Here is a 17,250-nt window from a genome sequence, read left to right as displayed (position 1 = left end):
AGTATTAATATCATCCATTAGCAACATAAACCATTAACACAAACTATGATCTGATATTTTTGTAAATGAAAATTGCTTCATTTGCTTTGTGTATACACACCTGTGAAGATCCGGGTTAGAACTGGTCTTCAGTAACCCATGCTTGTTGAAAGAGGCGACTAATGGGATCAGGTGGTCAGACTCACTGACTTGGTTGATACATGTCATCGGTTTCCAATTACGTAGATAAATGCTTATGATGTTGATCACCAACTTGTCTGGTCCAGACTCGATTATTTACAAACTGCCACCAAGTAGCTGGAATATTGCTGAGTGCAGCATAAAACTAAACTCACTCGCTCACTGCTTTGTGTATATTTTGTTTGAAATGTATATAACCTATGTCAGTAAATCAAGTATTGTAACTGAATTTAGTTTTTATAAACTTTTTACATGAAAGTCGTGTGACTTTGTGTGTGATGATGCTAAAGCATCTGTTGTCCTTACAGGTTATTTGACGTTGGAGGGCAAAGATCAGAAAGAAAGAAATGGATTCACTGTTTTGAAGATGTCACTGCCATTATATTTTGTGTAGCCATGAGCGAATACGATCAAGTTTTACATGAAGATGAAACAACTGTGAGTCCTTGCTTGTTTTTGGGAGGCCAAATTTAGGACAGTAGATTTGTTTATGATATCATGTCAAGGAATTCTGACTATCTTTTTGGATTTTGCCCCTTTTGATCCAAATGACTAATGAATAGTTCAGTTTTGTGAATTGTCCGGCTGACATGAAGTATGTACTGATTCATTGTTCAGAAGAGACGTTTTAATTCAAACCTAGTATCCATTCTTCATGTTGTGGAACTTTTCAACTGTTGATATTTGCAAATATATTGGATAATTGATGAGAAGAACATAATTAACTGTTAAGGAGACAAATATGCTGATATTTTGTGATGCAGCTTGTTGCTTTCATTGACACAGAAATATCAATGCCAGCGTCCTATTTACATTAAGGTAGTAACAAATCTTCCATGAAGTAATGTTACAAAATGAAAAATGAAAAATCAGTATGATTGATTTATTATAAATTCACAAGCAATTCCGATTTCTCTTCCAGAACCGCATGCAAGAGAGCTTGAAGTTGTTCGATTCCATCTGTAACAATAAATGGTTCACTGATACATCCATCATTCTCTTCCTCAACAAGAAGGATTTGTTTGAAGAGAAAATCAGAAAATCTCCGCTAACGATATGTTTCCAAGAGTACACAGGTAATTATGATGTAGGACCAAGACAAACTGCTTATATTTGTATTATGAGTCAGCCAAGCTGCTAGTGAGATGTGCAGAATCAAGACAGGCTTAATGGGCTTTCACATGTTGTAATTGATGGTTGGAGGCTGTGCAGTTCATTCAGCTGGTAAATTCTGAACATCCTACGTGCAACACATGTTACAGTTCATCAATATGAGTTCATCACTTGCTAAAACAAGTTTTGGTGACATATTTGTGTGTGACAGTTTTGACCTATTGTGCAAGTACAGAGATGAATGAGCCATCTTGCCAGCCCTTTTCAAGAGAGTGACTGGCTGATCAAATAGGTACATGCTTTACTGAATAATAATAAACTAACTTCCATGAACATGTCCAAGGGTTGATTGCTGGATATGCTGTGCTTCACATAGAATGGTGGATATGTAGCTATATACAACCTGCAGTTTTGAGAGATCACAGTGCTAGAATGTGAGTCAGGCACAGTGACGATGTGGAGAGTGTATCATATTTTTGGTCACAAGTTTTTTTTTCTCCTACCACATTCCACAGCACCCAAGTGTTCATACCATATCCCACAGCACCCCTGGTTCCTTCCACATCCCACAGCACCCAGGGGTTCCTTCCATATCCCACTGCACATAGAGCCTTCAACCACATCCCACAGCACCCAGGTGTTCCTTCCATATCCCACAACACCCAGGAATTCATTCCAGATCCCACTGCACATAGAGCCTTCAACCACATCCCACAGCACCCAGGTGTTCCTTCCATATCCCACTTCGCCTTGGGATTTCTTCATGCCCCACGTCACCCAGGCATCCTACTGCATCCTGCACCCCACACACCCTCCTGCATATATCACTGCACCCCACACACCCTTCTACATATATCACTGCACCCCACACACCCTCCTACATATATCACTGCACCCCATACACCCTTCTACATATATCACTGCACCCCACACACCCTCCTGCATATATCAGTGCACCCCACACACCCTCCTGCATATATCACTGCACCCCACACACCCTCCTACATATATCACTGCACCCCACACACCCTCCTGCATATATCACTGCACCCCACACACCCTCCTACATATATCACTGCACCATCTCTCACCTAACCACACCCACTTCTCACTTTCCATGGCTAAATGGGTGCATATATTCACACCTCTCCACAAACCACACAGCTAATGTCAGTTTGAACATAAGGCTAATATAATTCATGTGAAATCGCTTCAGTTGAAAATCCCCAAGTGGCATTCATTAATTTATGTAAATGAAAAACAACACGAAGGTCACGAAACTTTCCCAAATGTCTGAATTTTGAGGATTTAGCCCAGCTGAGTCAGCCCAATATACTTATGTTGGTGGATCACTGAGAGAGTTGGGGACAGGGGACAGATGACCTGTCAGAATCAGGCTGGCCATCAGGACGGTGTAGTACACAAGCCTATGTTCACTCCTTGTTTTCATTGCATAGAATTATTGCATTACATCCATATCATCATCAACATGAGGGGCACTTGGTATTGTGAAACATATTTGTCTGGAGTTTATGAATCTATGAAGAACAAATATTAAAGAAAGTCATGACAGGAACAAGAGAATGTTATTACCTCCTATCTACTTCATAGACACACTGCATCTGAAATATGTTCCAGATAGATTAAATTCAGCTTGTTAACCATTTTAGTTTTCCTCACAAAATCATATAAATTTTCAAAAATGTCCCTTTCATCATGAAACTAATCTTCAGAATGACAAATATAATTTAATTTCATATATTTGTAGTTATTGGTAGAAAACTGCAGTCAAATCTTATGGATTTTGTAGAATTGTATAATTAATTAGGTGGCTAGTACTGTAGTCATGTATGAGTTACCTGCCCTTGTCAAAGCTCATTATTTATGCAGAAATAGAAAATGGAGTCCAACCCAGCAAGATCAATACTGTTGGAAGGTGCTGAAATGGCACAGCCTGACATCCTTGCATGATTCTTGGAACAAGGGATTGGAAAGAATTTTGTATTTGAGGCATAGTTTGGGCAGGTGGTTGTTCAAAGCAAAATAAATGTCATTTTCCCTCTGTATTTCTCAAACATTTGCCATTAATGATATACATAAATTATCAGTAAGTCGGTATGGCTAAATATAGCCATGATTGTGAACTGGAGCCATTTCACAAACTGATTTGATGGAACTAAAATTGATATGCCACCAAGGACACACTAGTGTGTATGAGTAGATAATTATGGATTTATGTAATTATGGCAGGAATTAGAGACATTTGAATATGTTTTGGGTTCTGACATGTGGAGCTTTGGAGGGGACATTATTTAGATGAACTGTAAAGGATTCAGTGTTAGCAAATACCACAATGTTTGGTGGGTAATAAGACCTTCACTCTCTAAATACATTAACAACTACCACTTCTGATATGTGTTTTTTCATCTGTCATACAACAACTTTTCATATTAATGCTTGAATATTTCTCCGGTTGGTGATCTTGCCTCAAGAATTATATTCACAACATCAGTTACTAGATCTGTTCAAGCCAATGAATTGCTACTCATTCTGATATATGCAGATGGAAATGCTTGTAAAACAATTATGGATCAATTTTGGTTGATAGAAATACCAGATACAATTTAGTGCTTTTAATTAATTTGTGCATTCAACCTGAAACATTTATTATGATAGTGTAGAGGCTTGTACAAACATAAACATGCATTGCAAAGCAGGGAATATCTGCTGCTTGCTCTAGTTTCATAAAACCCCACAAAACTAAGAGTGACTGACTGAAAGAGTGAACTAATATTTCAGAACAATTTTAAACCAAAATACATATGTTTGGGTGCTATATATCACAGATACTGTTTTTTTTATTCCAACAATTTGATGAAGACATTACAGTGAGACTGAAATATCACTGATAATACCTGAGAGAAGAGAGAAAGTAGAAATAATTCACCCTGTTTTTCACATGTAAGTTCATGGACAGAGGTGACCTGTTCACCTCATGTTCACATATCTTCATGGATAGAGGCGACCATTTCACCCTTTGTTCATATCTCCATAGATAGAGGTGACCAGTTCATCTTGCATTCACATCTGTCTGTGGACAGAGGTGCCCAGTTCACCCTTTGTTCATCTGTCTATGGACAGAGGTGACAGTTCACCAAGTGTTTATATATTTCCATGGACAAAGGTGACAGTTCACCCTGTGATCATCTCACCATGGACAGTGGTGTCAGTTCACCATGTGATCATCTCTCCATGGACAGTGGTGTCAGTTCACCCTGTGTTTATCTCTCCAGGGACAGAGGTGACAGTTCACCCTGTGATCATCTCTCCATGGACAGTGGTGTCAGTTCACCCTGTGTTTATCTCTCCATGGACAGAGGTGACAGTTCACCCTGTGTTCATATCTCTCCATGGACAGAGGTGCCCAGTTAACCCTGTGTTCATCTTTCCGTGAACAGAGGTGACAGTTCCCCTGTGTTTATATCTCTCCATGGACAGAGGTGACAGTACACCCTGTGATCATCTCTCCAGGGACAGAGGTGACAGTACACCCTGTGATCATCTCTCCAGGGACAGAGGTGACAGTACACCCTGTGATCATCTCTCCAGGGACAGAGGTGACAGTACACCCTGTGATCATCTCTCCAGGGACAGAGGTGACAGCTCACCCTGTGATTATCTCTCCATGGACAGAGGTGACAGTTCACCCAGTGTTCATCTTTCCATGAACAGAGGTGACAGTTCCCCTGTGTTTATATCTCTCCATGGACAGAGCTGACAGTTGACCCTGTGTTCATCTCTCTATGGACAGAGGTGACAGTACACCCTGTGATCATCTCTCCATGGACAGAGGTGACAGTTCCCCTGTGTTTATATCTCTCCATGGACAGAGGTGACAGTTCACCCTTTGTTCATCTTTCCGTGGACAGAGGTGACAGCTCACCCTGTGTTCATCTTTTCCGTGAACAGAGGTGACAGTTCACCTAGTGTTCATATCTCTCCATAGACAGAGGTGACAGTTCATGTGTCTCTTTATGGTCAAAGGAGCTGACAAGTAGTGGGATAATTCTACGGTCTGGACACCCAACATGTATTAGGCACCAAAAGCATGTTTTCAAAGGTAATATACTTCTTGAGTGAAGCCTTGGTTTAGAAAGAAAGCCTTGTGTGTTGTACATGCCAATGTTTAGATGATACATCAGGGTTTATATTAATATCGGGGTCATCTTACCACATTAAGTCTCACGCTCAGCAAACTTGCAAAGTATTTATTCCAGATGGAAGGACTGTACTATACTATATTCATGTGCATCTGCTGCTATAACTGACAGAGTTGTGTCCCTTGCCTACCAGGATGTGGTGATATCTAAATTTTGTGCTAGGAGGTTCCTGGAGTGTTTAGTTTGTTGTTTTTGCTGTAGCTGGTTTGTCCTAACTGTGATTTGTTTCTTCCAGGCAAGCAAACATATGAAGAGGCAGCTGCCTACATCCAGGCTCAGTTTGAGGCTAAGAACAAGAGCTCCACCAAGGAAATCTACTGCCACCAAACCTGTGCCACGGATACCAACAATATTCAGTTTGTGTTTGATGCCGTCACGGATGTAATCATCGCAAACAATCTGCGTGGCTGTGGATTGTACTAATATGGCAGAACATAGCGGACGAGAAGAGGCTTAAGGTGGCTGGGCCGTTCACCGACCGCCAGAAGGACGGATGGATGGGCGGGCGGGCGAGCGGGGCGTGCATGTGTCTGTGTCAATTGTGTCGCTGTCTGTTTCTGACTCCTCTTCACGGGACCTGCATTTTATGGATCTCGGGACTACAACAAACCAAGTCCTGTTTATGAAATATTGTGTGCAATTTCAGTGTTGAGCTGCAGCAGACGTGTGTCTCACGTCTGTCAGCTGTGAAGAGCTCACTGCTCATGTGCAGACATACACGTTGCTATGGTGACGTAGTGGTGTGAACACTAGCCAAAAGGACTAAGATTTTAAAGCATGGGCTATGTGATCAGCAGAGGCCACACTGTAATATTAAAAAGAGCTCAACAAAGAAGATGATTTCTCTTGCTTGGTCTTCACTGGACGTAATAATCCTCTACCACAACCGTAGGAGGAAGTTTGCCGGCCCTCGACGGCCATTGTGTCTCTGTTGTGAATCAACAGATGTAGTGGCCAGCTTGTGTCTTACAAAGGAGCTAAGAGAAGACAACTCTGGTTACACTTTCACATGTATGTATGTATGTGTGTGCGTATTGCAACAGAACCGAGGTCTTGTTTAGCTACGCTTCACGCTTATTCACTGGCCCACTTGCATAGGTTTCCTCAGTTGCTGACACTGAGTGGACCAACAACCACACTAGAAGCTGGCAAGCCTGTATCAACATTAGAATATAGAGAGCATTACTGACAATACTGTTTCCCAGTGGCTTCAACATATGCCTAGATTTTGCTTGATGCTACTGAATGGATAGGAGAACAGTGCCACTCAGTCAGTTTTCTCATTGAAGCAGGGGCCTGTTGGGACATGCACTGTACTTTATGTCCCATGCCGATCAGTGTTGCTGTGTAACGTGTAAGCCCCTCCCATCAAGGGATTCACAGCCTCGGCCTCGTCTTGTGTTGAATGCAAGTTGAGTTGGTTCTTCTGTCTTGTTGCTGAGTATGTGAGTAGTCTCTGATGCTTGTCCCGGTATGACAAAACTGGACTCAGTTCGTTGTCCTGCCGAGTCTTTTTATGGCCATTGTAGAAATGGCCCAACTGGGCAGTGCCCGGCTATATGTACGACGCGCTTGCGCACATGTACGACAAATCCTCTCCCACTGTGTGGATGGGTGTACGCTCACCCAGATATATTTATTTGATTGGTTAGTCTATACAAGAGGTAGGTGTATGCAAATTCAAATCTGACTGGGGTTATGTTTCAGTGGCGGAGAAAAGTAATTATTCTTAAGAACAGACATGGAAATTTTTTGTAAAATTAGTCCAGTAAATTACAAGCCTCAGGCCTTTTCCATAAATGGCAGCTTATATTTGTGTAGGAATCTATGTAAATCAGAAATTGATTTTTTTTTTAAATACATAATTGCTCAAGAGTTTCAGAATTGAAATTTGAACAAAATTCACTTTTTCCTGTGATTTCCTACCAGTTGTTTTAGATCTCATTACAATAGCATGCAAATGTCTCACAAACAAAATGACTATTTTACACTCTTACATAATTGCTCATCTTGTTTTTATTTTTCTTAATATCCGGGCAAAGTGCAAATATTTCTCTTTGACTAGTCAGAGCATAATGAATGACGAGTCAGGAATACTATATATTTATTTATCTGGCATACATGCTTCATCTTACTTTAAAAAGTAAATATATTCAAGGCCTAATTATTCTGAATGTTGAATAAGGATAAGGCATTGAGAACAGAATCTCTTACTGAAATGTATTGGAATAAAAGACTGAAAACATTTATTTTCTAAACTTCTCATATTGAATAAATGGAAATTGGGTCTCAAAGCATAGCACAAATTTTGTCTATGTCAAAACACAAAGATTTATTGCAAAATATTCTTGATATTTTTCAGATTCTATTTTCATGCACCAAGAGAATCCCTTGAATGCCAAAATTAATGAGCATCATTTGCATGGGGTGAGAAAAAAGGGGTTTGGTGGCAGATTTCTCAATAATATCTTGTAGACTGGGGAGAATTTCAGGGTTTTAGCAAACCTGAAATAGAAACTAGAGACTGTCATTTTAAGTTGAAGTCTTGTGTGTGTGTGAATGATTTCCAGACATCTCATAATGTGTGATGTTTATATGAATATCCTGTAATAGCCTAGACCATCAGGCCTCACTCACTTGTTGTCTTGTTCATCTGCAGTGCAAGTCTGTGAGGAATGAAGTTCTCGGCTAATATTGTGTACACCCTTGCTTTGTTTTCACTGTCGTCAGTTCAGGGAACTTTCTGTGATTTTTGCACAAGGCTGACGTCTGCTTGTGCTAGCAGATGCCACGATTATTCCAATCCACTGAAAGGCATACGGAGAGGAGATGTTGACCTTAGCGGCTGAACTCGTCAGCTGTGTCGAGTATATCGGTTTGTGTATTATACGTAGATAGTGACACGTTCTTACTGATTATGCCCTTACATGTTAAGAGACCATCATTTTGAGCTCAAAAACAAATATTTTCCCCTAAAGTGGTGTTTTTGTAGGGGATCTAGCTTTATAGTCGTGAAATTGGCTTTTGTCAGTGCTTTTAGCTGGAACATTTAATGAGCTCCTGTTGATTATATTGATAATCTTGTACAAAATAAACCATGAGCTTGCTTTATTCTGTGACAAGATCCGTATGTTCACCTTGTGTATGGCCTCTTCTTGTGTTTTTAAGGGGTCAACTGTCTATCTGTTGGCTATGGCCTATTTCAAATTTTCATTTTAGATATTGTTGAACTGATGATAAAAATTGTGTAGAGTTTGGGAATCAGTTCGTTTGTTTCATTGCGCAGACAATGAGCAATGAATTCTGTAGAACGTCACAATTTTCGAAATAGGCTATTGACAACGTTACGCAGTTTAACTCAAGGCTTGACTATACGCAAGTGTGTTATATTACAAAATAATTTCTTTGCTGTCTTGTGCCAGAGATGTTGTCTGGCTTGGACAAATTGATATATGGAAATTATTTTGTTCAGGAAAATGTAAGTTACTTATTATATGAGTGTATTACAGTGATGATGAAATATGTATAAACCATGACGCCGCATCATGCACGTCTGTTTAAATCGTACTGTATGCCTATGACGCAAGTTGTAAAGGTGATTTTTTGCACATTAATGTACATTACTGTATTCGTAATAACTGTGTTCCGTGCTAGTTGAATGAGCATTGCATGTATCTGCATCAGTAAACATTGTGATCACAATTCAACTTGTTCCATGTTGTGTGACATGTAATTCATCTTTCCACATGTAGCCAGGGAAAGAACACTGGCGGACATGTGCATTAATTCATTGAATGTGAAAATTAACCCATGTGTTTAAAGGGAAGTGCTAAGCAGGTTAAAATGGCACCTGACATAAAAAAGCGTTGGTTTTCCTGTTGAGACAAGGCCTATTTTTCTGACACATTTCATTGGAATATTTTGAAGTAAAACTAGTTGTGGGGAGAACAGCCTGTTCTCTCTTGCTGTAGGATATAACGTTATCATTACAACTGTCTACAGACTGTTTTGATAATTGTTCCATCCTGTTGACCTGCTAAGTAGCGTGTTTTAAAGACTCAGTTATGATCGATCGTGCTACGTACCACTGGCTGGTACTCCTTATCATGTAATAATATGGGGCCGTCTGCCTCGTCATTCTATTATAATTGTGTCATTTTCACTATCTTCCTGGCCTGCTTGCTTATTTCCTTGCTAGGTCTGTTCACATGTTGGTGGACAGAATTGGGAGGGAGGGTCCTAATCTTAGCTATGGGAATTGTGGGATGGGAGGGAAGGTTTGGGGGGAATCTTAGTGAAATTGTGCTGAGAATTTGTATTCATATGCTGTTAACCCTTGGTGTGCTACTGATCTGACTTTCCTGGAGCTTTGAAAGAGATGTTACTGTGCTTAGCACGTAAAGGGTTAATGACCATGCATCTAGCCTAGTACATGTAATTGGGATGAGCAAGCCTCTGTCAAGGGGACAGAACTCATACATCCCTACTCTTTCAGTTTATTTATTTATTATTTATTGATTTCAGTGTTATGAAGACGATCATTTGCATGAGTGTATAACTTTGAACTAAGAAGATGGTTGTTATGGTCCATATATTATATGTGTAAAGCCAACGATTTTAATGTTCAATTGTACTGATTTCTGACTTTGCCATCAATCAGCAAGGCTAAGGTAAGGCTCAGACTGGGACTTGTGCAGATTCAGCTAGTCTGAGACTGTCCATTGTAACATCTAATCTTCCTGCATTGAAAACATTTCAAAATTGTTTACAAGGGGTCAATTTTAGGTCTATTTATTCATGTTTCTGTAGGTTGATTTTGGCACTTTCGTTCTGGCTGCCTGCATAGTTCCAGTTAGAAGACCTTACCAAGGTGAATAACCTTGACCTCTTAAACAGGGTCAGGATGTCCCTTTTTTGTACATCATAGGAACTGCTGTCAAGTGTTAACTGCAATTTAAAATTTCAATATTTGAATTCCACGGTGAGAGGTTAAGATCACATAGTATATGTCCTTTTAATCAGTGGCTGTCAATGGCCTAACACTGAGTATTTGGCAGATGTATAGTAACCGTAGAGAATTTGCAACAAACGATGTCAATGTGTTATTGTCTATCTTCAATCAACCTGAAATAAAAACTTAGAATTTTACATGCAATCCTTCTGTTGTATCTTCTTCTGGGAGTCAAACTGAAGCAGTGTCCAAAAATAGAACTGACAGAAAAACATTCATGACAACATAAGGCACCTCTATTTTTTAAACTATTCATGTATGTACAAATAGTTAAATGTGAGAATATGTTCAACAAGTTGAGTTGAAGCATATGGTCTTTTTTGTTTCCTCTCTGCACACTGCATTCAGCCTATTCCAACTACACAACAAAGTCTGTAAATAATCAAGTCAGCTGCCAATCAGGTGATTGACGTTATGAGTGACGATCGACAGAGCTAGATTGTTATGACATTTAATGAACCTCGTTAATGAGCGAAAAAAAACAGACCAGCATACACTAAATTCCAAAAGAAATGTTACTCTCCTACCTTTATGAATTACTTAAATACAATCAAAGATATGTTAGAAGATGTTCATTTACAAGAAAGCTTAACACAGCTTCATTCAAACCCACCCCCCACCCCCAAATATGAAATGCATTCATATTTTGGCAAAATGCATTTTTTTCTGCATAGTTTTTTTCACAATGCTGAAATAGCCAAAAAGTGGCTGAAATAGAATTCTGATTTGACATAATACATTTAAAGTCACCATTAAAACAGGAAACAACTGTTGTAGAGTGTGTAAAATTGTAAAAAACAAAAACTTCCTTTGATTTCTGTCATTTAAACCTTTTCTGCTGATTTGCATTAGTAAAACAAGTAAAACATGTCTTTGATATTGTGAAAAACTGTTTTCAAACATCTAGTATTATCTTTGTTAACCTTTGTGCTTGCAAAGTAACATATTTCCATGCCCTGTTTACACAAAGCAACATCAGTCACCAAAACGTAGTGATATGTCAGCAGTGTTTGCATCCATTTTACATGTAGAATGATTCTATAGAGTATAAAGAAAGGCTGAAATGCATGACATGGTATATAAGTACGAAAAATATGCCATGATTAACAGCTGAAGAGAAAAGGAGTAACTGGGATTGTGCAGATGGAGTCAACAAACACTGCTCTTGTCATCGTCCTCGGATGGAGCCGTATCACGGTTATAAGACTTATCCAGTGCTGCAAACAGACTGGGGTCACCGTCCTCGGATGGAGCCGTATCACGGTTATAAGACTTATCCAGTGCTGCAAACAGACAGGGGTCACCGTCCTCGGATGGAGCCGTATCACGGTTATAAGACTTATCCAGTGCTGCAAACAGACTGGGGTCACCGTCCACGGATGGAACCGTATCATGGTTATAAGACTTATTCAGTGCTGCAAACAGACTGAGGTCACCGTAGAAGTGAACGTCCACGCACCACAACGCAAGCTGAATATAGGCACCTCCGTCATTAAGAAAGGAAGGTAATGTTTCTTTTGGCGTTTAGTATACACGGGAGGCTGGAAACCTAGTTTATGTCAAGAGAGCTTGAATGGAGTGATTGCTTGGCAAGAATATTCATCCAGTTTCCTGGTGATTACAAAGTCAGATAGTAAAGTCAGTTGGGTTTATCTGTTTCCATGCATTCTTGACATTTACCTTCATTAAATGCGCTTTCATCACAATGTATATGGTATAAGCCCACTAATTCATGCTTTCATCACAATGTATAAGGTATAAGCCCACTAATTTGTTCATGCTTTCATCACAATGTATATGGTATAAGCCCACTAAGTCATGCTTTCATCACAATGTATATGGTATAAGCCCACTAATTTGTTCATGCTTTCATCACAATGTATATGGTATAAGCCCACTAATTCATGCCTTCATCACAATGTATATGGTATAAGCCCACTAAGTCATGCTTTCATCACAATGTATATGGTATAAGCCCACTAAGTCATGCTTTCATCACTATGTATATGGTGTAAGCCAACCGATCTGTAAACGCCCTCTGATCCATGCAGTGTATTTGTTATGAGCCCACTGATCCATGTTTTCATCACAATATATATATACTAATTATTATTGCTTTCATCACAATATATATGGTAAAGCCCAGTAATTTATCCTATCATCACAATGTATGACACAGTCGCATTCCCACTCACCCACCTCTCACCCACCCACCACAGACGTCTGCAACTCCTCTCACAGATTCCCACTTACCAACTACAGACGTCTGCAACTCGTCACAGATTCACACACACCAGGTAGGTTCTAATGGGTAGTGTGATGAGACGGTGGCTTCCTTGGTCGTTAAAGAGGTTGGGGGTCCCATCGGGTGGGTTTTGACGATGACGTATACGTCTGCCAATGACGTCCACGACGTGTTCACAAGGAGGATAGGTCATAAATGAGTGCTTGACGTGGATGCTTTGTTGTTCAACAAACTGGGTCACAATCATGGCCGGATGAGCAGCTGCATTATTGTCTTGCCAGATGAGACGTTGCCGCACAGGTGCAACCAGTGATGCATTGATGGCGACTTTATCGATATGTGACTGCAATGGACTACATATTAAGCACAACTATCATTGAGAGTGCTACCCCAAACACCGTTATGGATCCACCCGCAAAACAGCCATGATCCATCATCAACCACGCCTTGGAACTCGCTTACATCGGTATTGACATACAATCCCCTCGATTCGTCAGGGAAACTGGCGTTAGCCCATCGTCCATTATGCAAGCGGTGACGCGTCTGACTGCAAAAGACGTGCAGTAAGATGTAGGGTGATAGACTGACGTTGTGCACGCAAGTGCCACCTGTACAAACGACTTCACACCGCCTGGGCATGCCCTCTTACACCAGTTCCTTGTTGAAACCGGTGCTTCATTTTCAGTGGCAGTCTGAAACCCATCTGTTAATGTCATCGTTCTGACTCGTATGTCCACGCGGCAGACGTTGTTGCACTTCGGTGTCCACAGCGGCGTCCACAGCGGAGTCTAACATGGACCTATTGTGTTTGTTGATATTCAAGCTGACAATATGGCGATGGATGACAGACTCAGGAACCTGCTCCTTCACATCTTTCTTATGTTCTTACTGTGTACTCCAAATCCATAACTCTAATATATATCTCAAGACCAACACACCTCCCGTTCTCCTTTCTTCCTTTGTCAAGATATCTCTGCTGTACACTGGTCCTACACTATGGAATTCTCTCCCTCTCCACATAAAGCAGTCTTCCATATCCAAAATTAAACTGAAAACCTTCTTTTTCTCAAAAGCCTTTCGTTTTATAGCGCTTTGATCATGTGATAGAAAAAAAATGTTTATGCTGTTACTCTGTATCCCTAAAATTTACACAACTGCAAATAACATTTGTCGAAATAATCCACTTCGGCCTAACTGGGCATTTAGTGGAATATGTAAGACGATATCCACAAAAGCATGTGTACCCGTAAAATCGGGCAAAATATAAATAGCTGCTGAAAACAATAGATCAGACTATAGATGGCAATTTGGTCGCTCAGCCAGGTATGACGATGGGCCGTCTACTCACCTGGCATGAAATGCACGCACTGCCTCTTGGCACAAGGGGTCCTCTCAAAGATATTTTTGTGTGTTTTCATGTATGTTGATCCACAGAACTGGATAATGTTATATCTATGTTAGGACATCCTTACTTTAATTCCCACTATGGAATTTTCTTATCTTAGCTGATATCTCCATCCCCCAGCCCGACTGCAACCATCGTCTGCTTCACCCGTTCTGGTTTTGTTTTTGAGACGGACCCCTTCTACCTGTTTCTTTTCATAGTGATAGAAACTCCATGGTCGTTATATTCTCAATAGGTTCAGCATGAAAGTTAGTATTTTTACGTCAACTATCGTTCATAATGAGGCTGAGTCTAATTTTAAAATGGACACTTACAAAGTGACTTTGTAATACCATGTCATCGCACACTAATTTGCATAAAGCCATGGTCTGTTCCAAATAAGTCGCTTTGGACTGAAAAACATTTCTGCACTAATCTCTCCTCAGTAAAGTCCTTTTCCCACGTTTCATATCTACCTAACAGTGGAACTGTACATAGGCCGAACTTAGTTTAACACATATTTCACACTTTCACACGTGGGCTACATAAACTGTTGAGATATACTAAAAATTATTTTCCCCCTATTTACGACACTACTATAGTGAGTTGATGGCGCGCCCAAAATATCAATTATTAGTATAGATGAAGTAGTATTCTGCAGTGAGCTCACTTTGAGTGAGTGAGTGGATTAATATTTAACGTCACCTCGGCAATGGAGCCCACATGGAACATGCCTATTGAGCATAGACGTTCGGTGTTGGTTCAGAGCTTAATGACTTCATGATAATGTGTTTCGGGCCTTCATTACTTCGGAAAGGTCCTTGTCCCGTATACCACTTACATGTATCGTACGACACTGGCACATGCATGTTTAAGTAATTTCACATCAAAATGTAACACCCCGTCCGTGTCGGCAAGACGAAACACTCCGTCCGTGTCGGCAAGGTCCTATGCAAGCACACACCTGCACAGGGTGGGATACAGCTATACAGAAACAAGAAACAGAGAGGGAGTGGGTGTGCACACCATTGGGAAAAGGGGGATGCCAAATTCAATTTCACTCGAGTTTCAGTGATCATTAGGGGTGTGCGAAACCCCCACCACCTGGATCGGCCCATGCATGCATGCCACTATGTAAGTGCAGTAATCTTAAACGCTTATCTCCCCACCTTATGCAGAAATCAGACACACCACAGTTCTTCTTACACGGCCAATGACGGTACCATCAGATCTTCTCGCACTGGATCAAGAGATCTAGTTTTGATGTCATTGCAGTGACCTAAACGTAGGTCTCTCGTCATATCAGAGTGATCTGTAATTAATCATGTATTCCACCAGTGAATGATAGCTTGAGGAAGGATCAATACGATCTTTGTAGGATGACAAACATGTCATGACTCGTACTTCGATTCAGTAGCTGACAGTCACGTGACAGAATCACCTCCGGGGCCATGGATCAAGGCAATATGTTAACATCCCTTCCTGAAGTTAGATCAGATCCTTACATCTACAGGCAGATGTCGTTCACCAAAAGTGTGACAAGCTGCAATCTTCACCGATAACAAACTGTTTAGTTTAGGTCTTCAGTAAGTAAACTAACGCCAAATAAAAATGTGAGCACTCGTTCCCTTTGACACATTCCTCAATGGAGTAAATGTGTTCTTAGACGTTTGCATAGTTTTATGTTTCCAGGTTTCTAAATTAGACTTTTCTTTCCGCGAAGAAATGAAAGTTTCCTAACCACACAGAAATACAGTCAACTTCTCGTACCATATTCAGGTACACTTAAACAGATGGAAATGAGCCAGATGTCCCTTGCCATGCAAAACTAAGACTAACCCTCCTCACAACAAAAAATAAAATGATTTTCCTTACCACAAAGAATTGAACTTTCTTTTAAACCAAAGTTGGATTTCAAAAGCAAGTACAAGCATAAACGACCTTTCTTTCCTTTTAGAACTAGGGGTTCTTAAACACTAAGAAATGAAGTCAACATTCCTGTCCACATCGAGAGCCGACTTTCCTCACCTACAAATAAATAAGTCGATTTTCCTTGATACATGTATTAGTCAACTCTTTTTCCCACATTGAAATAAAGATCTGTTGTTACATTTCCAAGCCACAAAGAAATAAAGTTGAATTTCTTAACGTTGATAGTTCATGCAAACCTTTTAAGATTGAACTGTCTGTCTGGACTGCCGTTAACGAACAGAAATAGGGTCGACTTTGACTACCAGGGAATATCAAAATCGACCTTCCACTCCACGGACAATTGAAGTCTTACCGAAGGAAATAATGTGAACTTTTGCAGATACAAATAACGTCGACTTTACGACATAGGATTAGGGCTGACGTCCTTGCCACAGATATATAAAGCCTACCTTTCCTTTCCACATGGAAAAACAGTTGGCGTTCCTGACTACAAAATTTGGTCGACTTTCCTATAGTGATTTGACAGCAGTGACAGGCTGATAAACCTGCAACCTTCCTGTGAATCATACTTATAAGAAACCACCGAGTCTGTTAAATAGTTTTGAAACGTGTTTGTTAATCAGCTGTTGCAGCTTAATATACACACTCAAAATGTACAAGCACATGGTGTTAGGTTGTACAGGCAATAAAGCTGGTCAGATGTACTTCATCGGCTTTTTATAGCAGGCACTACTGACTAAATATCTGCACTATCCAATGTATAGGGTTTGTCGTACGAGTGTGTTGTGAGTGAGGCTAGTTCCGTTCTTGAATTTTGGGTATAGTTTTGGAAGCAGGAAAGAAAGGTGTCCCGTCGCAATGGCCAAGTAGTTAATCAAGCCGTAGGAAATCTCGATTCATGGTCATCTTACTCCTATATCCTATCGGTACAACCAACCTTCAAGAAACTTTTACAACTCGAAACATGTTGAATAAGGGAGTTTGTCCCAGGATTAGTTAAAAGAAAAATATAGTTTCTTCTTGTCGCCTCCAAACAAAATAATTAATGTTTGCCATTTTACGGGCGCTTGTATTGGCTGCCACTAACAATCGTAAGAAATAACCCAGTATACAGGCTGCTTGATAACAACAGACTACAGAGTACTGTTACTCTGCTGACTACATG

At 40.3% G+C, this 17,250-nt stretch overlaps 1 protein-coding gene across 1 annotated transcript in view; it reads left to right on the top strand.

Annotated features, from left to right (window-relative positions):
• Positions 1-10,661, top strand: part of LOC137258283 (guanine nucleotide-binding protein G(o) subunit alpha) — a 61,452-nt gene extending 50,791 nt beyond the window's left edge. The window contains exons 7-9 of the mRNA XM_067795911.1: positions 489-618; positions 1,103-1,256; positions 5,749-10,661. Of these exons, the coding sequence (XP_067652012.1) occupies positions 489-618; positions 1,103-1,256; positions 5,749-5,936 (472 nt within the window). The 3' untranslated portion in view covers positions 5,937-10,661. The remainder of the gene's footprint in view (positions 1-488; positions 619-1,102; positions 1,257-5,748) is intronic.
• The last annotated feature ends 6,589 nt before the right edge of the window (positions 10,662-17,250 follow it).

Source organism: Haliotis asinina, chromosome 12 (genome assembly GCF_037392515.1).
Source record: "Haliotis asinina isolate JCU_RB_2024 chromosome 12, JCU_Hal_asi_v2, whole genome shotgun sequence".
In the NCBI taxonomy this organism is placed as follows: Eukaryota; Metazoa; Mollusca; class Gastropoda; order Lepetellida; family Haliotidae; genus Haliotis; species Haliotis asinina.
This window is presented reverse-complemented; position numbering and strand designations above follow the sequence as displayed.